We start from the raw sequence: 27,301 nt of genomic DNA, 5'->3' as shown, positions 1-27,301 counted from the left end.
ACATGGCTTCCCCGGGAGGAAGAGAAGCTCCTTCTTGTCAAGGTTGAGCTTTTGGTGGTGGGCTGACATCCAAGCTGAGATATCTACCAGGCACGCAAAGAAGGGGGGGAAAGAGAAAAGTAATTGAGCTTGAGAGGGTGGAGAGGAGGATCTGATGGTTTATGTTGTTCAAGGCAGCTGACAGATTTAGGAGGATGAGAACAGAGGAGAGCGAGTCAGCTTTGGCAGTGCCGAGAGCCTCCATGACACAGAGGAGAGCAGTCTCGGTTGAGTGACCCATCTTGAAGCCTGACTGGTTAGAGTCAAGAAGATCATTCTGAGAGAGATGGTGAGAGAGTTGGTCAGAGACAGCACGCTCAAGTGTTTTGGAAATTTAAGAAGAGATACTGTCGTTTTTGAGGTCAGAGGGGTCGAGGTAGAGAGGAAAGAGTTAAATGATGATAGGTCCTCCGGGAGTTTTGTTTGTCAATTTTTGCTCAACTACCCGCAACCCTGTTCTGTAAGTTCGCAATGAGTCACACAGCCACGGAGCAGGAGGGGAGGGCCGAGCCGGCCGGGAGGAAAGTGGACAGTGCAAGTGCCGGGGCAGTAACCGAAAGTTTCTTAGATCGAGCCCCGAGCTGACAAGGTGAAAATCTGTCATTCTGCCCCTGAACAAGGCAGTTAAACCACTTTTCCTAGGCTGTCATTGTAAATAAGTATTTGTTCTTAACTGACTTGCCTAGTTAAATAAAGTTTAAATTAAAAAAATCATATGATGCAGAAATGGAGGAGAATACACAGTAAAAATAAGTGTTAATTTAACTCCTATAGAATTGAATTCAACAATGTTTCAGATAACATTTGGTCCCAGTCTACATAGAGTTAAAGTTACTCTTGTAATGAACACGAGGGGAGACAGAGAGCTGGTTTCAAGCGCAGGGTGCAGCAGGTGTTTATTGAAACTGACCACAGGAGGAGGCAGGTAGCTGGGTCCAGGGGCAGGCAGAAGGTCATAAACAGGGGTCCAAAAAGGCAACAGTGCAGTCAGGGAAAAGGCTAGTAACGTCGTCCAGGAGATAAGTGTCACGAACGTCGTCAGGTAAATGATCGGACCAAGGTGCAGCGTGGTAGGCGTACATTTTCTTTTAATGTAATAAATGTCGCCAACAAAACAAGAAACAACAAAAATGAACATGAAGCTGACTAGGGCTATACAGGCCACTAACACAGACAACTACCCACAACTAAGGTGGAAAAACAGGCTGCCTAAGTATGATTCCCAATCAGAGACCACATTATACAGCTGTCCCTGATTGAGAACCATACCCGGCCAAAACATAGAAACAGAAAACATAGAAATAAAGAAACTAGAATGCCCACCCTAGTCACACCCTGGCCTAACCAAAATAGAGAATAAAAGCCTCTCTATGGCCAGGGCGTGACAATAAGGCAATAGTTTGATAACAGGAAATCTGATAGGCTAAAGTACAGGCAGGGAATAGGCAAAAGGCGTTGTTAGTGAGGCAGGCAAAAACTATCATACACGGAAGGATTAAATTACGGGAAAACCTTTTTTTTCAGCTTAAAGCTGCTGCCGTGGGTGTATAGGTGTTTGCATTGTGTGCACTTTTTAATCTAAGTTGTGTTGCTGACCGACTACTATTTAGTTTTAGTAACAAGGTTTGACATTTCTTAATGGTTTATTTATCTATTTTCTTTCTCTCTTTTCCTCCCTCCTTCTTCCCTTTCATCTCTTTCCCCTTTGTCCTCTCACTCGCTCCATCCCTGTCTCCATCCCCTCCCTTCCTCCCTCCCTCCGTGTCTCCTCAGTGCTGACTAGTTGAATGACTCACAGCCTTATGAATCACCAGTCAGATACAGACTGCTCTATTTTTAGCCGGGAGTCTCTCCTTCCTCCCCTTCCTCTATGTCTATACCTCACTCTCTAGCTCTTTCTCTACTCTCCTGGAATGGTAATCACAGGACCTCTGCAACAGGAGAGAAAAGGGAGTCATGGTTGAGAGAGAAAAGAAAAGAAGAGAGAGCAGGCAGAAGAACGAGTTGTGGGCATTGAGGAGGCATCACACACACACACACATATGTAATAACTAGCTAAGGCTGCATTTGACCCCAGAGCTCTGAGATGAGGCAGTAATAATCACAGTCATACAGAAGCTCTAAAGTGCTACGTTTACAAGGTCATGCACGTTAACACGCCTCTCTCCTTTAACTAACAGAAAGGAACTCATGGGAGGAACTGATGATATGATGAGATACTTTAGTACAAAAAGAGGGACAAGAAAAAGAAATGAGATACAGACAACATAATACAATGCTAACAAATCTAATCACCAAGTCAGTCAACGAATCATGGCATGACCTTAGGCAGATGTGTATAGGAGAACCTGATGAGACCAATACTCACTTTTCTTTAGTTAAATCCAAATCTCTGACAGACATAGCACTATTGATCCCATCCAGTTGTGATTGCTTACAGCAATAAATGTTTATGGGTTATTAGCCTCTGATGGAGGCAATGTGCTAATTCTAAAACACACACGCACACACTGTAAGTAACACTCTTAGTCTTAGTGTTACCTGTAAGTCAGTAGAGATATTAGCATAGCCAGAGAGAGAGGGAGGAGATAAAAGAAGAGAGAGAAAGAGAGAAGAAGAATGGGAGGGAGGGAGGGAGGGAGGGAGGGAGGGAGGGAGGGAGGGAGGGAGGGAGGGAGGGAGGGAGGGAGGGAGGGAGCAATGTATTTATGTATTACATGTATTTATACATGTATTTAAAAAAAATGGGTGTGGGGTAGATCAGCTTTAATATTGCAGATAGATTGTAGCTTCCATCAATGTAATTGTCTGCATCATTTCCAATCCCCCATATATTTTTTGTGAAGACATCAAAACTATGAAATAACACATATGGAATCATGTAGTAACCAAAAAAGTGTTAACCCTCCTGCTGTGTTCCGGTCGAATTGGACCGATTTACATGTTTTCTCTCTGAAAAATGTAGTTATTTTATTCTGATTGTCATAAGGTTCCATGACTTTGTCCACACAGGGCATCTGAACACACAAAATACATTTGGATGATATTAATAAAATCTTGGGTGTTTTATTTAACTTTGTACACCTGTGGTGTTCCCGATCAAAAATCACCGGTCATTAGAAATGAATGGGTGAGACTACAATTAGTGTATAAAATTGAGTTCAGGCACATTTGTGGCCTGCTGGAGGTCATTTTGCAGGGCTCTGGCAGTGCACCTCCTTGCACAAAGGCGGAGGTAGCGGTCCTGCTGCTGGGTTGTTGCCCTCCTACGGCCTCCTCCACGTCTCCTGATGTACTGGCCTGTCTCCTGGTAGCGCCTCCATGCTCTGGACACTACACTGACAGACACAGCAAACCTTTTTGCCACAGCTCGCATTGATGTGCCATCCTGGATGAACTGCACTACCTGAGCCACTTGTGTGGGTTGTAGACTCCGTCTCATGCTACCACTAGAGTGAGAGCACCGCCAGCATTCAAAAGTGACCAAAACATCAGCCAGGAAGCATAGGAACTGAGAAGTGGTCTGTGGTCACCACCTGCAGAATCACTCCTTTATTGGGGGTGTCTTGCTAATTGCCTATAATTTCCACCTTTTGTCTATTCCATTTGCACAACAGCATGTGAAATTTATTGTCAATCAGTGTTGCTTCCTAAGTGGACAGTTTGATTTCACAGAAGTGTGATTGACTTGGAGTTACATTGTGTTGTTTAAGTGTTCCCTTTATTTTTTTGAGCAGTGTATCTATACAGTATATACTGTATATATACTACCGTAAAAAAAGTTTGGGGTCACTTATAAATGTTCTTGTTTTTGAAAGAGAAGCACATTTCTGTCCATTAAAATAACATCAAATTGATCAGAAATACAGTGATACAGTTTTTTTAAAAGTTTTTTTATTTTATCAGCTGTTTCCAGCTACAATAGTCATTTACAACATTAACAATGTCTACACAGGAATTTCTGATCAATTTGATGTTAATTTTAATGTACAAAAAATGTGCTTTTCTTTTAAAAGACACAACATTTCTAAGTGACCCCAAGCTTTTGAACGGTAGTGTATATATATTTTAAAGGCTACAATGTGAGGACCCAGCCAGAAAGAATCTGTCTCTCCCTCTTCTTACAGTATGTCTCTCTCCATCTTTCTTTCATCCTCACTCTCTCTGGCTGTCTCCCCTTTTCCTCAAATGCTCTCTCTTGCTCTCTCTCTTTCTCTCGCTCTCTCTCTTTCTCTTTGTGTAATGACAATCAGTCTTGGTGTGAAGCTGAGTCAAATGAGCTGACAACTTTGACTGGCTGAATGTGGACCTATTAAATGTTTTCCGCTGTGAAATAACTGTCACATCACAGTGTTCAACCCTCCTCCATCTCTTCCATTACCGCTATCTCACTATCAATCTCCTGCACTCTTTATTTTCTACTTCTTCACCTGTTATTACATTTTTTCTCTCGTCCACCTCCATTTGTTCCTCCATTTCTCTCCCTTTCCCTCTCTTTACATATATCCCTCCTCCTATTCTCTCTTCCTGAACTCCTGAATTTACAAACCACACTTTTCACATTTTAACAAGTTGTTTCTTTTCACACAATCATTTTCAGTGATGGATACAGAAATAGCTGGGGGATCACATGCTCTATCTGTTGTCAAAGTAACTGTACCAGACACACAACAAGACATAGACTACAACTGTGCATGCATGTGTTTAAAATAACATATTTCCTGCTTTTGTTTTTTTCCTTTGGTACATTGGCTTGGTATTGTACTGTATCTTTTGTCCTCTATGTCCCTCCCCTTACCCCTCCCCTCTGACCATCTCTAACTTCATCCTATTATAGCCTAAATTATTCTAATTCTAAAATCAATGTTTCTTATTTTTTAAGTCAATTCTAAATACTAAAGGGACAGAGTGTGTTTCTTTTCTGTAAGGATAATATATCTCCCTCTCTTTTCTCTCTCTCTCTCTCCTCTGTATGGAAATGGGTCAGTCATATGTGATGCCGCTGTCTAAAACAAATTAAAGACATGACCATTGTGAGACAAAGATAAAGCGAGAAAATTAAAGGGTGATTTTATCATGTTCTCATTACAGTGTGTGTCTTTGAAGACTGTCTGAAGTAGAGGTTTAGGTTCCCCCTTATCTATGACCCACTTATACAGGACCATGTCCATTCTGCTTATAGGGACCCTACCGAGTGCACTGTCCCCACTCCTTAAGGGACCTATAGTAGTGAGTAGGGGGTAGGAGTGTGAACTGGGCCTGGAGTCAGGAGTGTGTGTGTGTGTGTGTGTGTGTGTGTGTGTGTGTGTGTGTGTGTGTGTGTGTGTGTGTGTGTGTGTGTGTGTGTGTGTGTGTGTGTGTGTGTGTGTGTGTGTGCGTGCGTGCGTGCGTGCGTGCGTGCGTGCGTGCGTGCGTGCGTGCGTGCGTGCGTGCGTGCGTGCGTGCGTGCGTGCGTGCGTGCGCTGGGTTAGGCCAGGTGTGTGCCAGAGGTGAGTGTGTTAAAGCAGGTATAGTTTAGCTGGGCTTGTTGTGTGAGCTGGAGGTCAGGAAGGTGATTCAGCCAGCTGGCCATGTTACTGGCTTACAACTGGAGAGAGTGGAGGCAGATAATGCATGGCCAACAGAGAAACACCCAGGTGAGGTTGTAGGGGTACGTACGTGTGTGTTAATTGAAGTGAAGCGCCTTGCGTCCTTCAAAGGACAGAACAGCTCTTGCATCCTGGCAAGAAAGAAGCAGTGCTACATGAGCACACACACACACTCCACCATACGTGTTAGTAAGTGTACAGTTCAAATTGAGGAGGTCTTTTGAATTTCCTGTTTTTTTCAGCTATTGGCTTAGCTTTCACAGAAAACTGAATATTAATAATGCATGTATTTAATATGCTGACCGTTTTTGTTTAAAGTGGTTTTATTGCCATCTGCCTTGCCAGCCACAGATGCACATGTCTTAAACCCTCTACAGTCTAAGCCCTCTCTAAGCCGGGGAGGGGGGGTTCTACTAAGTTATATGGAATAGTTATAAGAAGGTCATACCAAGGATCATTTAGCAATTTGATTTGGAATTATATGAAGAATACAAAAATAAAAATAACATTTTTGATGAAAAATGTAATTTGGCCTTTATGCTATTAGCCAATAGAAACACACTGAATAACAGATTCACTGCATGGAACAACAGATAGTCCCCAAAAAATCTAAAGGAAATTTGTTCTGAAGTGTCCGTCTAATATCTGAGAGATATAAGACTATCATGTTTGTGAGAGACTCACCTTTCCACAGAAGTGTCATATTAGTGTGTAGCCCAAACTGTTCAGACGCTACAGACGTTCAGACACTACAGACGTGAGAAGACCAATTTTCAGGATGTCTCCTGGTCTGATAAACACCACTCTAGCTCTGCCACCTTTCACCGCAGATCTGGAAGTGCGACATTGGTGGATGCGGTGGATTGAGATGCATCCAATAAAACGGACAGATTGTATGTTTTATTATGCTAATTAGATTGCCACGTAAATCGACTCTACCCTAAGTCTGAACACCACCACCTTCATTGAAATCCCTCTTTACTTCAGGCACTTTATAGAGCTACTTCTTACTGATAAACTCTGAGCGGTTGTTTGGGGTCCTGTACTGGGCCCGTTGAGTTTGGGGGATCAAAATACAATGTCATCAGAAAATAAAAAGTGACATATCATTTGAAAGATACAGGCCTTGTCTAACTCAAATGTTACTGCTGGCAGTGTCATAAGAATCCCCCCCCCCCCATAAATCATGCACTATGGTCATATTTATAGAGTATGCAATGTAGGTCAAGACACCAAAAGTGCAAACATTTAGTATGCAGGGAAAGTGTACAACCTAATGGTTTTTGTAGAGCAATGTATTTCCTTCTCCATTGACATTACCTTGTGTCACATCTGCTCCTGCAACGCCCTCTACTGCTCATCCTGTGTCTTCTTGACCTGCCGCCACTCCCCCAGTAATCTCTGCTCAGTCAGTCTATGTTTCTAGCCGTTTGTTACTATTCAGATCCTGTTATCTTGTTGTGCCTGTTTTCCTTGCCTGCCGCTGTTATCCACTCCTCTACAGTTCTGCCCGCTCTGACTCTGGTCCCTGTCTCCAGTCCCACGTCTTGTTATCCCTCTACTCTGTCCTGGATTCCCCACTCTTCTACTCCCTTGGATTCCCCTCCGGACCTGCTTACCCTGTCTCAACCCCTCTCGCTCAAGCCTCAGCCTCCTCACCTGGTTTCCAGCAACACGGCCGAGATTCCCCTGACCTGCACTCCATCTCCCCCTTGTGTTTCAATAAATACCTTGGTTACTTTATCCCAGTCTCCTCGTCTAGGTCTGCTGGTGGGTTCCCCTATTCCACTTCGCGTAACACCTTTTATGCATCCTCCACATGTGCCGTTGGGCTAGCTCATCACTTACAATAGTAAAAGTGAATGGGAAAATTATTTTGAAGTGTCCTCACCTGTCTGTGTCTGTCTTACAAAAAAACATTTACTCCATAACTTGAAAGCCCTGAATAGTAAGGTCATTTTAAGGCTTGAAAATCCGTTTAGCCATTTTGGCACAGTGACTTGCTACCCAAACCAGAGAGCAACTGGTTTCATATGTATATAATTCCCAGAAGTTAAGGCATGGCACCTTACACAAGCCCTGTGCTTTTAAAATGGTGTGTTCCCAGCGCATGTTTATAGTGCCACAATTAGGTAAAAGATCATACTTTTTTTTTTTTTTTTTATTCTTTTGGAACAGTAATTGGTGACATATCATTTCAAATCTACCTTTTCAAATATATTATTTCCCAACATGGGGAGAATGCCATGGCATTGTTCTGATAGATTGGCAAACCCTGCCAACAACATTGCGTATAAATACAGGAAATCTGAGTTCAAGGACCTGTTAAAATCTCAACAGGATTGGTGTGTCCCCCACGGGACGGTTGAGCTAATGTAGGCTGATGTGATTAGCATGAGGTTGTAAGTAATACGAAAATTTCCCAGGACATAGATATATCTGATATATTTTGTTTTTTTATGTGTTATTTCTTACATCGGAACCCCAGGTAATCTTACGTTTCATTACATACAGTCGGGAGGAACTACTGAATATACGATTAACGTCAACTCACCATCGTTATAACCAGGAATATGACTTTCCCGAAACGGATCCAGTGTTTTGCCTTCCACCCAATACAATGGATCTGATCCCAGCCGGAGACCCTATGCGACGCCGTAAAAGGGGCAAACGTAGCGGTCTCTTGGTCAGGCTTCGGAGACGGGCACATCGCGCTCCACTCCCTAGCATACTACTCGCCAATGTCCAGTCTCTTGACAATAAGGTTGATGAAATCCGAGCACGGGTAGCATTCCAGAGAGACATCAGGGATTGCAACGTGCTCTGCTTCACGGAAACATGGCTAACTCAAGAGACGCTAACGGAGTCGATGCAGCCAGCTGGTTTCTTCATGCATCGCGCCGACAGAAACAAACATCTTTCTGGTAAGAAGAGGGGCGGGGGGGTATGCCTTATGATTAACGAGACGAGGTGTGATCATCATAACAACACACAGGAACTCAAGTCATTCTGTTCACCTGATCTAGAACTCCTCACAATCAAATGTCGACCGCATTATCTACCAAGGGAACTCTCTTCGATCATAATCACAGCCGTATATATTCCCCCCCAAGCAGACACATCGATGGCCCTGAACGAACTTTATCTGACTCTTTGTAAACTGGAAACCACACACCCTGAGGCTGCATTCATCGTAGCTGGGGATTTTAACAAGGCTAATCTAAAAACAAAACTCCCTAAATTCTATCAGCATATCGATTGTGCTACCAGGGCTGGAAAAACCCTAGATTATTGTTATACTAATTTCCGCGACGCATATAAGGCCCTCCCCCGCCCCCCTTTCGGAAAAGCTGACCACGACTCCATTTTGTTGATTCCAGCCTACAAACAGAAACTAAAACAACAAGCTCCCGCGCTCAGGTCTGTTCAACGCTGGTCCGACCAATCTGATTCCACGCTTCAAGACTGCTTCGATCACGCGGATTGGAATATGTTCCGCATTGCGTCCAACAACAATATTGACGAATATGCTGATTCGGTGAGCGAGTTCATTAGGAAGTGCATTGACGATGTCGTACCCACAGCAACGATTAAAACATTCCCAAACCAGAAACCGTGGATTGACGGCAGCATTCGCGTGAAACTGAAAGCGCGAACCACTGCTTTTAACCAGGGCAAGGTGACCGGAAGCATGACCGAATACAAACAGTGTAGCTATTCTCTGCGCAAGGCAATCAAACAGGCTAAGTCCCAGTACAGAGACAAAATCGAGTCGCAATTCAACAGCTCAGACACAAGAGGTATGTGGCAGGGTCTACAGTCAATCACGGATTACAAAAAGAAAACCAGCCCCGTCGCGGACCAGGATGTCTTGCTCCCAGACAGGCTAAACAACTTTTTTGCCCGCTTTGAGGACAATACAGTGCCACTGACACGGCCCCCTACCAAAACCTGCGGGCTCTCCTTCACTGCAGCCGAGGTGAGTAAAACATTTAAACGTGTTAACCCTCGCAAGGCTGCAGGCCCAGACGGCATTCCCAGCCGCGTCCTCAGAGCATGCGCAGACCAGCTGGCTGGTGTGTTTACGGACATATTCAATCAATCCTTATCCCAGTCTGCTGTTCCCACATGCTTCAAGAGGGCCACCATTGTTCCTGTTCCCAAGAAAGCTAAGGTAACTGAGCTAAACGACTACCGCCCCGTAGCACTCACTTCCGTCATCATGAAGTGCTTTGAGAGACTAGTCAAGGACCATATCACCTCCACCCTACCGGACACCCTAGACCCACTCCAATTTGCTTACCGACCCAATAGGTCCACAGACGACGCAATCGCAACCACACTGCACACTGCCCTAACCCATCTGGACAAGAGGAATACCCATGTGAGAATGCTGTTCATCGATTACAGCTTAGCATTTAACACCATAGTACCCTCCAAACTCGTCATCAAGCTCGAGACCCTGGGTCTCGACCCCGCCCTGTGCAACTGGGTCCTGGACTTCCTGACGGGCCGCCCCCAGGTGGTGAGGGTAGGTAACAACATCTCCACCCCGCTGATCCTCAACACTGGGGCCCCACAAGGGTGCGTTCTGAGCCCTCTCCTGTACTCCCTGTTCACCCACGACTGCGTGGCCATGCACACCTCCAACTCAATCATCAAGTTTGCGGATGACACTACAGTGGTAGGCTTGATTACCAACAACGACGAGACGGCCTACAGGGAGGAGGTGAGGGCCCTCGGAGTGTGGTGTCAGGAAAATAACCTCACACTCAACGTCAACAAAACAAAGGAGATGATTGTGGACTTCAGGAAACAGCAGAGGGAGCACCCCCCTATCCACATCGACGGGTCAGTAGTGGAGAAGGTGGAAAGTTTTAAGTTCCTCGGTGTACACATCACGGACAAACTGAATTGGTCCACCCACACAGACAGCGTCGTGAAGAAGGCGCAGCAGCGCCTCTTCAACCTCAGGAGGCTGAAGAAATTCGGCTTGTCACCAAAAGCACTCACAAACTTCTACAGATGCACAATCGAGAGCATCCTGTCGGGCTGTATCACCGCCTGGTACGGCAACTGCTCCGCCCACAACCGTAAGGCTCTCCAGAGGGTAGTGAGGTCTGCAGAACGCATCACCGGGGGCAAACTACCTGCCCTCCAGGACACCTACACCACCCGATGTCACAGGAAGGCCATAAAGATCATCAAGGACAACAACCACCCAAGCCACTGCCTGTTCACCCCGCTATCATCCAGAAGGCGAGGTCAGTACAGGTGCATCAAAGCAGGGACCGAGAGACTGAAAAACAGCTTCTATCTCAAGGCCATCAGACTGTTAAACAGCCACCACTAACATTTAGCGGCCGCTGCCAACATACTGACTCAACTCCAGCCACTTTAAAAATGGGAATTGATGGAAATTATGTAAAAATGTACCTTTAGCCACTTTAAACAATGCCACTTAATATAATGTTTACATACCCTACATTACCCATCTCATATGTATATACTGTACTCTATATCATCTACTGCATCTTGCCATCTTTATGTAATACATGTACCACTAGCCACTTTAAACTATGCCACTTTATGTTTGCATACCCTACAGTACTCATCTCATATGTATATACCGTACTCTATACCATCTACTGCATCTTGCCTATGCCGTTCTGTACCACCACTCATTCATATATCTTTATGTACATATTCTTTATCCCTTTATACTTGTGTGTGTATTAGGTAGTAGTTGTGGAATTGTTAGGTTAGATTACTTGTTGGTTATTACTGCATTGTCGGAACTAGAAGCACAAGCATTTCGCTACACTCGCATTAACATCTGCTAACCATGTGTATGTGACTAATAAAATTTGATTTGATTTGATTTGATTTATATTGTCAGAAAGCTTAAATTCGTGTTAATCTAACTGCACTGTCCAAAATCTATAGTAGATATTACAGTGAAAGAATACCATGCTAATGTTTGAGGAGAGTGCACAGTTATGAACTTGAAAATGTATTAATAAACCATTTAGACACATTTGGGCTGTCACACCCTGACCTTAGAGATCCTTTTAATTCTCTATTTGGTTAGGTCAGGGTGTGACTAGGGTGGGCAATCTATGTTTTCTATTTCTTTGTTGTCCGGGTATGGTTCCCAATCAGAGGCAGCTGTCTATCGTTGTCTCTGATTGGGGATCATACTTAGGCAGCCTTTTTTCCACCTTAGTTTGTGGGATCTTGATTTTGTATAGTTGCTGTGTAGCCTGCTGAACTTTACGTTTGTTTTGTATTTTGTTGTTTTTCGGTGTTCATTTGAATAAAAGTAAGATGTTCGCCGACCACGCTGCACCTTGGTCTCCTCATTCAAACGACGAACGTAACATGGGCAGTCTTGATACAACATTTCAAATAGAAATGTGATGGTTCATTGGATCAGTCTAAAACTTTGCACATACGCTGCTGACATCTAGTGGCCAAAATCTAAATTACTCCTGGTCTGGAATAATACATTATGGCCTTTCTCTTGCATTTCAAAGATGATGGTACAATTATATATATTTTTAAACGCATGTGTTTTTTCTTTACATTATCTCTTACCAGATCTAATGTGTTATATTCTTGTCACGTTCCTGACCTGTTTTCTGTTGTTTTGTATGTGTGTGATGGTCAGGGCGTGAGTTTTGGGTGGGCAGTCTATGTTTTCTGTTTCTTTGTTGGTTTTGGGTTGCCTGGTATGGCTCTTAATTAGAGGCAGGTGTTTTGCGTTTTCCTCTAATTGAGAGTCATATTAAGGTAGGTTGTTCTCACTGTTTGTTGGTGGGTGATTGTCGCTGTGTCTGTGTTTATTGCACCACACGGTACTGTCTCGTCTCGTTCGTTCCTGTTCATGTGTTCTTCATTTCATGTAAGTTCGTAGTTTAGGTCTGTCTAGTTCGTTTTGTTATTTTGTAAATTAGTCAAGTGTATTTCGTGTCTGTTCTTCGTCTTGCAATAAAGTCATTATGTATTCACAACCCGCTGCGCCTTGGTCTACTAACTCACCGAAAGACAGCCGTTACAGAATCACCCACCAAACCCAGATCAAGCAGCGGGTTAATGGACAGCAACGACAGCGCACGAAGCAGGATTTATGGTCTTGGGAGGAGATCATGGAAGGAAAGGGACCATGGGCTAAAGTGGAGGTGAATCACCGCCATGGGAACAGCTGGAGGCAGCTCGGAGAGCGGAGGAGACCGGAGAGAGGAACCGGCATTATGAGGGGACGCGTCTAGCACGGAAGCCCGAAAAGCCCGTGAGTACTACCCAAAAATTTCTTGGGGGGGGGGGATAAGAGGTAGTGGGCCGAGGGCAGGTAGGAGACCTGCGCCCACTTCCCAGGCTAACCGTGGAGAGCGGGAGTACGGGCAGACACCGTGTTACGCAGTAGAGCGCACGGTGTCTCCTGTACATGTGCATAGCCCAGTGCGGGTTATTCCACCTCCCCGCACTGGTAGGGCTAGATTGGGCATTGAGCCAAATGTCATGAAGCCGGCCCTACATATCTGGCCACCAGTACGTCTCCTTGGGCCGGCTTACATGGCACCAGCCTTACGCATGGTGTCCCCGGTTCGCCTACATAGCCCGTTGCGGGTTATTCCACCTCCCCGCACTGGTCGGGCGACGGGGAGCATTCAACCAGGTAAGGTTGGGCAGGCTCGGTGCTCAAGGGAGCCAGTACGCCTGCACGGTCCGGTATTTCCGGCGCTACCTCCTCGCCCCAGCCCAGTACCACCAGTGCCTAAACCACGCACTAAGCCACCTGTGCGTCTCCAGAGCCCTGTTCCTCCTCCACGCACTCTCCCTATGGTGCGTGTCTCCAGCCCAGTGCCTCCAGTTCCGGCACCACGCACTAAGCCACCTGTGCGTCTCCAGAGCCCTGTACGCACTGTTCATTCTCCCCGCACTCGCCCTGAGGTGCGTGCCCTCAGCCCGGTACCTCCAGTTCCGGTACCACGCACCAGGCCTATAGTGCGCTTCGAGAGGTCAGTGTGCCCTGTTCCTGCTCCCCGCACTAGCCTTGAAGTGCGTGCCGTCATCCCGGTACCTCCAGTTCCGGCACCACGCACGAGGCCTACTGTGCGCCTCAGCAGGGCAGAGTCGGCCGTCTGCCCAACGCCTTCTGCACTGCCTGTCTGCCCAACGCCTTCTGCACTGCCTGTCTACCCAGCTCCGTCTGAGTCATCTGTCTGCCCAGCGCCGTCTGAGCCATCTGTCTGCCCAGCGCCGTCTGAGCCATCTGTCTGCCCAGCGCCGTCTGAGCCATCTGTCTGCCCAGCGCCGTCTGAGCCATCTGTCTGCCCAGCGCCGTCTGAGCCATCTGTCTGCCCAGCGCCGTCTGAGCCATCTGTCTGCCCAGCGCCGTCTGAGCCATCTGTCTGCCCAGCGCCGTCTGAGCCATCTGTCTGCCCAGCGCCTTCTGAGCCATCCGTCTGCACAGCGCCTTCTGAGCCATCCGTCTGCCACGAGCCATTAGAGCCGCCCGTCTGTCCCGAGCCATTAGAGCCGTCCGTCAGTCAGGAGCCGCTAGAGCCGTCCGTCAGTCAGGAGCTGCCAGAGCCGCCAGCCAGTCAGGAGCTGCCAGAGCCGCCAGCCAGTCAGGAGCTGCCAGAGCCGCCAGCCAGTCAGAAGCTGCCAGAGCCGCCAGCCAGTCAGGAGCTGCCAGAGCCGCCAGCCAGTCAGGAGCTGCCAGAGCCGCCAGCCAGTCAGGAGCTGCCCTACAGTCAGGAGCTGCCCTACAGTCATGAGCTGCCCTCCAGTCATGAGCTGCCCTCCAGTCATGAGCTGCCCTCCAGTCATGAGCTGCCCTCCAGTCATGAGCTGCCCAACAGTCATGAGCTGCCCTACAGTCATGAGCTGCCCTACAGTCATGAGCTGCCCTACAGTCATGAGCTGCCTTACAGTCATGAGCTGCCCTACAGTCATGAGCTGCCCTACAGTCATGAGCTGCCCTACAGTCATGAGCTGCCCTACAGTCATGAGCTGCCCTCCAGTCATGAGCTGCCTTACAGTCATGAGCTGCCCTACAGTCATGAGCTGCCCTACAGTCATGAGCTGCCCTACAGTCATGAGCTGCCCTACAGTCAGGAGCTGCCCTACAGTCAGGAGCTGCCACTCAGTCAGGAGCTGCCACTCAGTCCGGAGCTGCCACTCAGTCCGGAGTTGCCATTAGTACAGAGTTGTCCCTCTGTCCTAAGCTGTCCCTCTGTCCGGAGCTACCTTCCTGTCCTGAGCTACCTCTCTGTCCTGAGCTACTTCTCTGTCCTGAGCTGTCTCCTCTATGTTGGAGGGGCCTTAGTAAAGGTTCCTGGACCATGGTTGGGGGCGAGGGTCGCCACTCAAAGGACGCTAAGGAGGGGGGACAAAGACAGTGGTGGAGTGGTGTCCTCGTCCACCGCCGGAGCCGCCACCGCGGACAGATGCCCACCCAGACCCTCCCCTTGAGTTTTAGGGGTGCGCCCGGAGTTCGCACCTTGAGGGGGGGGTTCTGTCACGTTCCTGACCTGTTTTCTGTTGTTTTGTATGTGTGTGATGGTCAGGGCGTGAGTTTTGGGTGGGCAGTCTATGTTTTCTGTTTCTATGTTGGTTTTGGGTTGCCTGGTATGGCTCTTAATTAGAGGCAGGTGTTTTGCATTTTCCTCTAATTGAGAGTCATATTAAGGTAGGTTGTTCTCACTGTTTGTTGGTGGGTGATTGTCGCTGTGTCTGTGTTTATTGCACCACACGGTACTGTCTCGTCTCGTTTGTTCGGTCGTTCCTGTTCATGTGTTCTTCATTTCATGTAAGTTCGTAGTTTAGGTCTGTCTAGTTCGTTTTGTTATTTTGTAAATTAGTCAAGTGTATTTCGTGTCTGTTCTTCGTCTTGCAATAAAGTCATTATGTATTCACAACCCGCTGCGCCTTGGTCTACTAACTCACCGAAAGACAGCCGTTACAATTCTCCTACATTAATTCATGTTTCCTTTCACATGGTATCAAGAAAATGCATATCCTTGCTTCAGGCAGTTAGATTTGGGTATGTCATTTTAGGCGAGAATTGAAAAAAAGGGGCGGATCCTTAAGAGGACACTGATCCCCTCCTCCCACCGAGGGTAGTATACAATATTATGCATTGTTTATAAAATATCAGCAGAGGGGGTCAGAGTTCAACAGCTTAATGGCCTGTATTTATATGCACTGTTGTTGGCAGAGTGTGCTAATCTATCTGAACAATGCCATGGCTCCAAGCCAATCTATCTTTCTGTGTGTGTGTGTGTGTGTGTGTGTGTGTGTGTGTGTGTGTGTGTGTGTGTGTGTGTGTGTGTGTGTGTGTGTGTGTGTGTGTGTGTGTGTGTGTGTGTGTGTGTGTGTGTGTGTGTGTGTGTGTGTGTGTGTGTGTGTGTGTGTGTGTGTGTGTGTGTGTGTGTGTGCATGTGTGTGTGCGTGTGTGAATAAAGCATCTGCTTCAAATCTCCTCCCAGATTCTGAAGCTCTAAGACAGATTGGGAGATGTTCCCGGTGCTTCTCAGTCCATCTGGTGTCTTTGTGTTTGTCTGCACAGGAGAACCGACAGACACTTTGTCCTCATCTATTAATGTTCCTATACTAGAGCCACGTTGTCACCATAATGCCACCATTTCACATCAGTTTGATGCTCTACTTAAAGTGAATGAAGGATATGCTACACGTGCAATGTACAGAACCAGTCAAAAGTTTGGACACACCTACTCATTCAAGTTTTTCTTAATTGGTTCTATTTTCTACATTGTAGAATAATAGTGAAGACATTAAAACTGGAATCATGCATTAACCAAAAATGTGTTTAACAAATCCAAATATATTTTATATTTCAGATTCTTCAAAGTAGCACACTCCTAGCTGTTATTTTCATAATATGGACTTTGACAAAATAGGGCTATGTTCTGTATACCACCCCTATTTTGTCACAGTTGATTGGCTCAAAAGCATTAAGATGGAAAGAAATTCCACAAATTAACTTTTGACATGGCACACCTGTTAATTGAAATGCATTCCAGGTGACTACCTCGTGAAGCTGGTTGAGAGAATGCCAAGAGTGTACAAAGCTGTCATCAAGGCAAAGGGTGGCTACTTTTTTGGTGTGTGTGTTATTTCAGATTTTTGATGTCTTCATTATTATTCTACACTTTAGAAAATAGTAAAAATAAAGAAAAACCCTTGAATGAGTAGGTGTGTCCAAACTTTGAATGGTACTGTGTATGTCTTTGTCTTTATCTCTGTCTCTCTTTCTCTCTTTCTCTCTTTCTCTCTTTGTGTGTGTGTGTGTGTGTGTGTGTGCGGAGACGTTTTACTATACTTGTGAGTACCAAAAGTCCTCACAAGAATAGTAAACCAACTAAAATTCAGAGATGTGAGGGCACAATTAGGGTTAGCGGTTAAGGTTAGGTTTAGGTTTAGGGAAAATAGGATTTTGAATGGTCATCATTTGTTGGTCCCCAAAAAGTCCTCACAAGTATAGTAAGACATAGCTGTGTGTGTGCGTGTGTGTGTGCGTATGTGCGTGTGTGTGTGCGTGTGGGTGTGGGTGTGGGTGTGGGTGTGGGTGTGTGTGGAGGTGTAGTTCAGGTTATCAGTGCTATCTGAGTCTTTAGATGCTTGTGGGCTGCAGGCATCAGGCGACACTGGCCCACATTACACACACTTACACTGCGTCTGCTAGTACCATCCTGTACACACACACACACTGACTCACACACTCATACACATACAATATGATATGTTTGATGTATTTCCAGCCATTGTGTGTGTGCATGTGTGTGTGTGAAGTATAAAGGGAAGCAGTACTCTAGCGCCGCTGATGTGTTGACTCATATTTGACCTTCTCCCCCAAATATAACTAAAACCTCCCCTCTCCCCTTAACCCACATCACACTGTCATTATATGATCTTAGGGAAGGGGAAGGAAGTGTGTGTGTGTAGGGGCTCAGTCAGCCTAATCCTCGGCTTCTTTGTGTGTGTGTGAGGGCAGGCACACACATCCGTGTGAGTTTTTGGAGTGGAGGGGAATGGGGGAAGTCTATGGATTTTTAATGAGAGTAAGGCTAGTGGGCCTGTACCATTAACACCTCAGACAGAGACACCACTATTAGAGAGAGAAAAGGAGAGAGGGGTAGAAATGGGGGGTGGAGGGAGGGGGATAAAGAGATGGAGAGATTTATGGAGAGTAAATGAGAATGAAGGAGAGAAGGTTTGAAAGGGGGACAGAATGATGGAGAGAGGGGCATAAAGTGGAATCGGGAAGAGGATGACAAGAGGGGTAATAGAGAGGTGGGTGGAGAAAGGGTCAAGGGAGGATAGAGAGAGTGATTGTGAGGAGTGTAGGTGATGGAGAAAGCAGTGGAGACAGAGAGAGGGGGGGGGGGGGTTGTTTGGTCTTCCTGTGCTTTGGTGTTGAGAAACTCTGGAATACTCTTGTATTGGACAAAGCTGGCAGCTGTCACTCACTCAAACTGACAGACAGACAGGGTGGAGTGAATGTCAAGAAACAAATATCATCCACTCAACAGAGTAACACACACACACACACACACACACACACACACACACACACACACACACACACACACACACACACACACACACACACACACACACACACACACACACACACACTTTAAAACAGTAATAAAAATGCTCTCGCTCTGACTCTCGCCATCACACACCCACACATACATCATGCATACACACCACACACAAACAGTAGTGTGTGTGTGTGTAGGTGGGGGGGGGGGGGGGGGGGTTCGGGATAGGGTTAAAACCCCAAAATTTAAGGAGTGCATAGCACTGGGATTGAACATGTGACCCTTGGAGCCAGAGCTCATGCCTCATGCACATCCGCCATTCCTTTCCACAATGCCCTAGCAAAACCCAAGCCTACTGGATGGTAATACTCATCGTTGCCTCTAGTGGCCTGTTTTGAAGTCATCTCCCGCGATTTTTAGCAACCCGGGAACAAAGGAGACCACACACACACACACACACACACACACACACACACACACACAGACACACACACACACACACACACACACACACACACACACACACACACACACACACACACACACACACACACACACACTGACAGTGTATTGCTTTGTTTTACAGAGACAAGAGAGGACCGCACCAAGAGACTGTTCAGACACTACACTGTGGGATCTTACGACAACGTCACCTCATACAGGTAAGACGCATGCACGCACACATATACACACATACACACACACACCCACACACGCATACACATACTTACACACACACACATACTTACACACACACTTACACACACACACACACACACACACACACAAACACACACACACACACATACTTACACACACACACACACACACACACACACACACACACACACACACACACACACACACACACACACACACACACACACACACACACACACACACACACACACACACACACACATACTAAGTTTACATTCACTAAGTTGACTGTGCCTTTAAACAGCTTGGAAAATTCCAGACATTATGTCATGGGTTTAGAAGCTTCTGATAGGCTAATTGACATTATTTTTGTGAATTGGAGGTGTACCTGTGGATGTATTTCAAGGCCTCCCTTCAAACTCAGTGCCTCTTTGCTTGACATCATGGGAAAATCAAAAGAAATCAGCCAAGACCTCAGAAAACAAATTGTAGACCTCCACAAGTCTGGTTCATCCTTGGGAGCAATTTCCAAATGCCTAAAGGTACCACGTTCATCTGTACAAACAATAGTACGCAAGTATAAACATCATGGGACTACACAGCTGTCATTCCGCTCTGAAAGGAGACGCGTTCTGTCTCCTAGAGATGAACGTACTTTGGTGCGAAGAGTGCAAATCAATCCCAGAACAACAGTAAAAGACCTTGTGAAGATGCTGGAGGAAACAGGTACAAAAGTATATATATCCACAGTATAAGAAGTCCTATATCGTCCTATATCGACATAACCTGAATGGCCGCTCAGCAAGGAAGAAGCCACTGCTCCAAAACCGCCATAAAAAGGCCAGACTAAAGTCTGCAACTGCACATGGGGACAAAGATGGGGACAAAGATCGAACTTTTTGGAGAAATGTCCTCTTAAGGACAACAAAGGCAAAAATAGAACTGTTTGGCTATAATGACCATCGTTATGTTTGGAGGAAACAGGGGGATGCTTGCAAGCCGAAGAACACCATCCAAACCGTGAAGCACGGGGGTGGCGGCATCATGTTGTGGGGGTGCTTTGCTGCAGGAGGGACTGGTGCACTTCACAAAATAGATGGCATCATGAGGTAGGAATATTATGTGGATATATTGAAGCAACATCTCAAGACATCAGTCAGGAAGTTAAAGCTTGGTCGCAAATAGGTCTTCGAAATGGACAATGACTCCAAGCATTCTTCCAAAGTTGCGGCAAAATGGCTTAAGGACAACAAAGGCAAGGTATTGGAGTGGCCATCACAAAGCCCTGACCTCAATCCTATAGATAATGTTTGAGCAGAACTGAAAAAGGGTGTGCGAGCAAGGAGGCCTACAAATCTGACTCAGTTACACCAGCTCTGTCAGGAGGAATGGGCCAAAATTCACCCAACTTATAGTTTTTAACAATCCCTTTGACACTAAATTTAGAACCTTGTGGTCATTTTTCAAAACTCCAGACACAAAACTCAAAACGGTCATCACTTGTAACACAGGCTGTCCAATGTTCAAAACATTGCATTGTGCATTCATATCTTTAAAGAAACCTTTGAATTAAAGCAAAAATAATTAGCTGCAAAAAAATAAATAACAGTTGAAGGTCAACTGCAGTATTCCTCAACTGGCTTGCTGTAAAAAGTAAAACAAAAGATTGATTACTGTATTTCTATATTTCCATCAACGCTGTCTTGTGGATTTGGCCACAGGTTCTCATCCACATCACAATGGATGTTTTCATTAGCCAAACATCTTGGGAAGAATCTTCGGGCATGGCGAATCCAGGCCTGACACTGGTCTGCCGTGATGTCATTGCATGCGTCATCCATGGCCTGGAGAAGGGTGGCTTGTTTGTGAGGGCACCTATCATATACCTTCCACCTCCATGTGGAGAAAAATTCCTCAATCGGGTTAAGGAAAGGAGAGTATGGGGGGGTTAGTACAGGGTGGTAAATTGTGGATGGGCCTGAAACCATGCTTGCACCATTTGAGCATGGTGGAACCTGACGTTATCCCACACAATGACATAGGTCATGCCATCAGCTTTACAGACCTGATTTAGCCCATCAAGGAAGGTTACATTTGAACAGCGAATCATGTGGCTGCCTGCAACTCAATATATAGAGTATATAGAGTAGAGAGCTTTAGACGTTGTTTGACCAAACATTACAACAGTGAAGATGCGTAATCTGAGCAACTTGGACCGTGGTATGATTGTTGATGCCACACATGGTGATTCCAGCATCTCAGAAACAGCTGCCTTCCTGGGATTTTTACGCACTACAGTCTCTAGAGTTTACAGAGAATGGTGCAATAAACAAATTCAGTGAGCGGCAGTTCTGTGGGCAAAACACCTTGTTAATGAGAGAGTTCAGAGGAGAATGTCCAGACTCATTCAAGCTAACAGAAAGGCCACAAATGCTCAAATAACAGCTGTTTGAAACAGTGGTGTGCAGAAGAGCATCTCTTAACGTACAACACCGTGAATAATTCAGGCTGTTGTGGAGGCAAAAGGGGGTCCTACCCAGTACTAGATACAGTGGGGAGAACAAGTATTGGATACACTGCCGATTTTGCAGGTTTTCCTACTTACAAAGCACTTCAACTGTGAGAGACGGAATCTAAAAAAGAAAAAATCCAGAAAATCACATTGTATGATTTTTAAGTAATTAATTTGCATTTTATTGCATGACATAAGTATTTGATAAAAGTAGAACTTAATATTTGGTACAGTGTTTGCAATTACAGAGATCATACGTTTCCTGTAGTTCTTGACCAGGTTTTCACACACTGCAGCAGGGATTTTGGCCCACTCCTCCATACAGACCTTCTGAAGATCCTTCAGGTGTCGGGGCTGTCGCTGGGCAATACGGACTTTCAGCTCCCTCCAAAGATTTTCTATTGGGTTCAGGTCTGGAGACTGGCTAGGCCACTCCAGGACCTTGAGATGCTTCTTACGGAGCCACTCCTTAGTTGCCCTGGCTGTGTGTTTCGGGTCGTTGTCATGCTGGAAGACCCAGCCACGACCCATCTTCAATGCTCTTACTGAGGGAATGAGGTTGTTGGCCAAGATCTCGCGATACATGGCCCCATCCATCCTCCCCTCAATACAGTGCAGTCGTCCTGTCCCCTTTGCAGAAAAGCATCCCCAAAGAATGATGTTTCCACCTCCATGCTTCACGGGTTGGGATGGGGTTCTTGGGGTTGTTCTCATCCTTCTTCTTCCTCCAAACACGTCGAGTGGAGTTTAGACCAAAAAGCTATATTTTTGTCTCATCAGACCACATGACCTTCTCCCATTCCTCCTCTGGATCATCCAGATGGTAATTGGCAAACTTCAGACAGGCCTGGCCATGCGCTGGCTTGAGCAGGGGGACCTTGCGTGCGCTGCAGGATTTTAATCCATGACGGTGTAGTGTGTTACTAATGGTTTTCTTTGAGACTGTGGTCCCAGCTCTCTTCAGGTCATTGACCAGGTCCTGCCGTGTAGTTCTGGGCTGATCCCTCACCTTCCTCATGATCATTGATGCCCCATGAGGTGAGATCTTGCATGGAGCCCCAGACTGAGGGTGATTGACCGTCATCTTCAACTTCTCCCATTTTCTAATAATTGCGCCAACAGTTGTTGCCTTCTCACCAAGCTGCTTGCCTATTGTTCTGTAGCCCATCCCAGCCTTGTGCAAGTCTACAATTTTATCCCTGATGTTCTTACACAGCTCTCTGGTCGTGGCCATTGTGGAGAGGTTGGAGTCTGTTTGATTGAGTGTGTGGACAGGTGTCTTTTATACAGGTAACGAGTTCAAACAGGTGCAGTTAATACAGGTAATGAGTGGAGAACAGGAGGGCTTCTTCAAGAAAAACTAACAGGTCTGTGAGAGCCGGAAATCTTACTGGTTGGTAGGTGATCAAATACCTATGTCATGCAATAAAATGCAAATTAATTACTTAAAAATCATACAATGTGATTTTCTGGATTTTTGAAGTATACCTATGATAAAAATTACAGACCTCTACATGTGAGTAGGAAAACCTGCAAAATCGGCAGTGTTTCAAATACTTGTTCTCCCCACTATAGGTGTACCTAATAAAGTGTACAGTAATGTCAAATCTAAAAACATGGTCTGGAAAAGTGGTACATTGGACCATAGAAACAGTGTCTGATAAAGAATGATGATGAAATATTACATCCATAGATAATGTAGTCCAATTAGTTCATGTTCCACGTTAATTGGTTATCCTGAAACTTTCATGATCTAAACATGGAATATTGTTTGTCTGTTTCCACAAAATTATGCATTAAGAGTAATGCAACAGTTACTTATCATTTTGAGCAGTTGTATCAATTGATAGTTAGATCATTGTAATGAAATGAATAGACAGTCATTTCAGATGTAATGTGTGAATTGCATTTTGAAATGGTAATACTTTGATGTTAAGTTGTGTCATTTTGAACAGGTGATTTTAATCGAATGAACAAATGATCTTAGCTTTATGTGTATTGTATCCAAGCAATTGGAAAAAGTGTTAGAGTTTTGAAAATTTGCATTTTGATCATTGGTTGTGAGTTTTGTGTCGAGAGTTTTGAAAAATGACATCAAGGTTCCGATATTAGTGCCAAAGTGACTGTAAAAAACTGTATTATGGGAAGCTTGTGGAAGGCTACCCGAAACGTTTGACCCAAGTTGAACAATTTAAAGGCAATGCTACCAAATACTAATTGAGTGTATGTAAACTTCTGACCCACTAGGAATGTGATGAAAGAAATAAAAGCTGAAATAAATGATTCTCTCTACTGTTATTCTGACATTTCACATTCTTAAAATAAAGTGGTGATCCTAACTGACCTAAGACAGGGAATTTTTACTAGGATTAAATGTCAGGAATTGTGAAAAACTGAGTTTAAACGTATTTGGCTAAGGTGTATGTAAACTTCCGACTTCAACTGTATTTGGCCCTGTATTTTGGCACTGTAATATCCAGTATTTTGGATTTCAGAAAGTTACAGATGCACAAAGATCATGCCCCTAGAACATGCTAACCTCTCACCATTGCCAATAACAGGGAAGGTTAACAGGGAAGGTTAGCATTTTGTGGGGGTATGATATACTCTTCTGTAACGATTCAGTAATGATTAGCCATAATCATGATAGCATCCACATTAATGAAGAAGTGATCAGAAACATATTATATTATTATTTACAATAAACGTTACTCCAAAATGACACAATACATTATTTACCATTGATTTCTATTGGGCACAACATAATCCGAAACACAACCAAAACAAACTGCAAATATATCCAATTAGTTTGTAGTCATACGCTTGATGTAGTCATTGCATGCTAGGAATGTTGAATCAAATACTAAACGGTTTACTAAATGTACTACACTATAAGTGAATTTGGACAAATATTTATGACCCCTTCAAATGGGGGGGGGGGGGGGGGGGGGGGGGACTAAATACATAAAGTGCTTTCATTTCTAAACAGTAAAACAGATATGTATGAAAATACCCTAAAATAATTGGTGACATTCTGTACTGTCACCTCATATAAAACATTTGATCTCAAATCCAAAATGCTAGAGTATAAAGCACAATTAAAGGTTTTTGCTTCACTGTCCAAATAAATACTTAGGGAGTGTAAATGAGAGCTATGTGATGCTGTTGCTGTCTAGTGGTGAGACAGGGTCACTGCATTCTGCTTGCATTATACAAAACTAAGCTCCCATTACCAAAACATGAGTGTGTGTTTGTGCATGTGTTTGAGTTTGTCTCTCCCTCTCTTCCTTGTCCGTCTCTGAAATGTACTGCATATGACGTCTGTAATAAAGGAGCGTATGAGTGCTAGCTCTCGTGTAAATCATATGTGCAGGCTGAGAGAGAGGACAGTAGAAGAGGAGCTGCTATAGGACTGTGTCATGATGTAAATTCAGTTTAAATGTCAGTCAGCTTGTCAGGAGAGAGGCGCTTGGTATCAGAGCGTTGCTGGGGAGAGAGAGAGCAGTTCTCCACCGCTTTAACAATGGGTACATAGTGAGTCATGAAGATTATGTGAGAGCTACAGCAGCTGAATAGGAGAGAATGTCAAATCTCTTGCATGGAAGTCTATGGAATGGAGTTGTATGTGAATGGAAGTCTATGGAATGGAGTTGTATGTGAATGGAAGTCTATGGAATGGAGTTGTATGTGAATGGAAGTCTATGGAATGGAGTTGTATGTGAATGGAAGTCTATAGAATGTAGTTGTATGTGAATGGAAGTCTATAGAATGTAGTTGTATGTGAATGGAAGTCTATGGAATGGAGTTGTATGTGAATGGAAGTCTATAGAATGGAGTTGTATGTGAATGGAAGTCTATAGAATGGAGTTGTATGTGAATGTATGGAAGATATTTTCAAAATGCCTGAGTTGAGCTGTATCTAAATGGGAGTTCATGAAATAGAATTGTGAATGCAACATTAGAGAGATTGAGAACATGGTTGGTTGAATGGAAACATAAAGCAAGGTATTCTGAAGCTATGGAGGGGGAAAGGTTTAAGCTGGAGTTGGATATGCAGGATGTAGGCTGAGAGAGGGAGGAGAGGAGGAGATGTTGAACTATAGGCATATCTATAAACCGTATATCTCTCTGTATTTAGCATGTCCTCTAGTTAAATGATACTGTATCTCTGCAACCTCTGCCCCCTGACACAGGAGTATTTCTCACGGGTCTCCAGGCCCTGTCAGCAGGGGCTCTATCTGCCCTGGGTAAGTGGCTGGGCAGCAGGCGTGGCAAACTGTTAACACAAGGTCAAACTCCAGATCTCCCTTGCCAGTGTGTGTGGTGTTGGGATGTCTACTAACCAGAGAGACTTTCGCAACACTGACACTCTCACGCTTCACTAACTCTATGGGCTGTCTGGTGTCAGCCGTGGGATCTGACAGTCAGTCAGTCAACAGTATATGGGTGTTGCTGAGAATGGGACATGATGCTGCTTTTACTGTGTGGCTACAGAGTGCTAGAATGTAGCTGGGAATACATGTGCTGTTGTTTTTGAGGATTGAATTGTCTGGAATGAACTGACATAATATTGCACTTACTCACACACACACACACACACACACACGCACACGCACACGCACACGCACACGCACACGCACACGCACACGCACACACACACACACATAAACAAAAACACACACTGTGACAACTCTCTTAATAGTCATGAGATAATTTAATATTTCTCTGCAAGCAAGCACACACGCACTCCTCTTCTTCCTCTTCTCTTTCTCCTCCTCCTCTTCTCCTCCTCCTCCTCCTCCTGAATGGGAGAGGCTAAGTCCTCTGTTCTTATCTCCTATCCCTGGAATTTCAGTCATTAGGAGGGAACACACAGACAACACTGGTGATGAAAGGCCCGCATTACACATAATTACATTGCATTTGCTAGTAATATCCTGCTGTACACACACACACACACACACACACACACACACACACACACACACACACACACACACACACACACACACACACACACACACACACACACACACACACACACACACACACACACACAAACACACACACACAATCTAGGTACTGTACAGCCCCAAGAGAACCTTGAGCTAGGCTTTTAAGTTGATTTGGTCATCAGAGAAGGAGGTTCAGGTGTGTTTGTTTTTAAAGCCATTCTGTTCCTCTCTCCCTACATCACCTCCCACCTAGCTCTCTCTCTGCTCCCTATCCTCCCCCCTTCTCTCCCCTATCTATCCCTCTCTTTCCTTACCTCTTTCTTATTGTCCCTCTCCTCCTATCCCTGTCCCCCTTTCTCTACCATCCCTGGCTCTCTCTCCCCTTTTCTTCCTTCCCCCTCTGTCTCTTTGTCTTTTCTCTCTGTGAACTTGTTGCTGGACTCTTACTTGCTGTCCCTCTCCTCTCTACTCTCCAGTGATTACATCATAGAGGAGAAGAATGCTATGCTGCAGAAGAAAGAAAACGAAGGCTTCGGCTTCGTACTACGGGGAGCCAAAGGTAGAAAACACACACACACTCACACACACACATAGGTGAATACCTTTGCTAATTAATCAAGTGTTTTAGTGCTTGGCCATAAGACTGGAACAGACAACTTCTCTCTCTATATCTCCAGGACCAGCCTGGAGCTCCAAACACATACCTTCACAAAGCTTGACTTTATACCTTATTACTAAAGCAGGCTGTTTTGATCACTGTCACTGCTGCCTCCAAGGCCCTGCTAGCTACTTTCTTCATGTCATAGGCTGTCTGTGTGTGTGTCATTACAGGTCTGTGAGCCCCTCTGCAGGTGTTCTGAGTGTGGGGTATGAGATGTGGTGGGTTGATGTGAGGATTTCTAGACCTCTTTCACTGAGTCACACAGTATGACTTATGATGAACCAACACGACTGGCTTTGATCAACACCACA

At 45.1% G+C, this 27,301-nt stretch overlaps 1 protein-coding gene across 6 annotated transcripts in view; it reads left to right on the top strand.

The window, feature by feature from the left end:
- Positions 1-27,301, top strand: part of LOC129862219 (SH3 and multiple ankyrin repeat domains protein 3-like) — a 423,372-nt gene that overhangs the window by 354,507 nt on the left and 41,564 nt on the right. For all 6 annotated transcript variants that reach the window (XM_055933651.1, XM_055933649.1, XM_055933650.1 and 3 more), the window contains 2 exons: positions 18,789-18,864; positions 26,806-26,888. In XM_055933651.1, the coding sequence (XP_055789626.1) occupies positions 18,789-18,864; positions 26,806-26,888 (159 nt within the window). The remainder of the gene's footprint in view (positions 1-18,788; positions 18,865-26,805; positions 26,889-27,301) is intronic.

This window comes from Salvelinus fontinalis, chromosome 9 (assembly GCF_029448725.1).
Source record: "Salvelinus fontinalis isolate EN_2023a chromosome 9, ASM2944872v1, whole genome shotgun sequence".
Classification (NCBI taxonomy): Eukaryota; Metazoa; Chordata; class Actinopteri; order Salmoniformes; family Salmonidae; genus Salvelinus; species Salvelinus fontinalis.
Note: the sequence above shows the minus strand (reverse complement) of the source record. Positions and strands in the feature narration are given on the sequence as shown.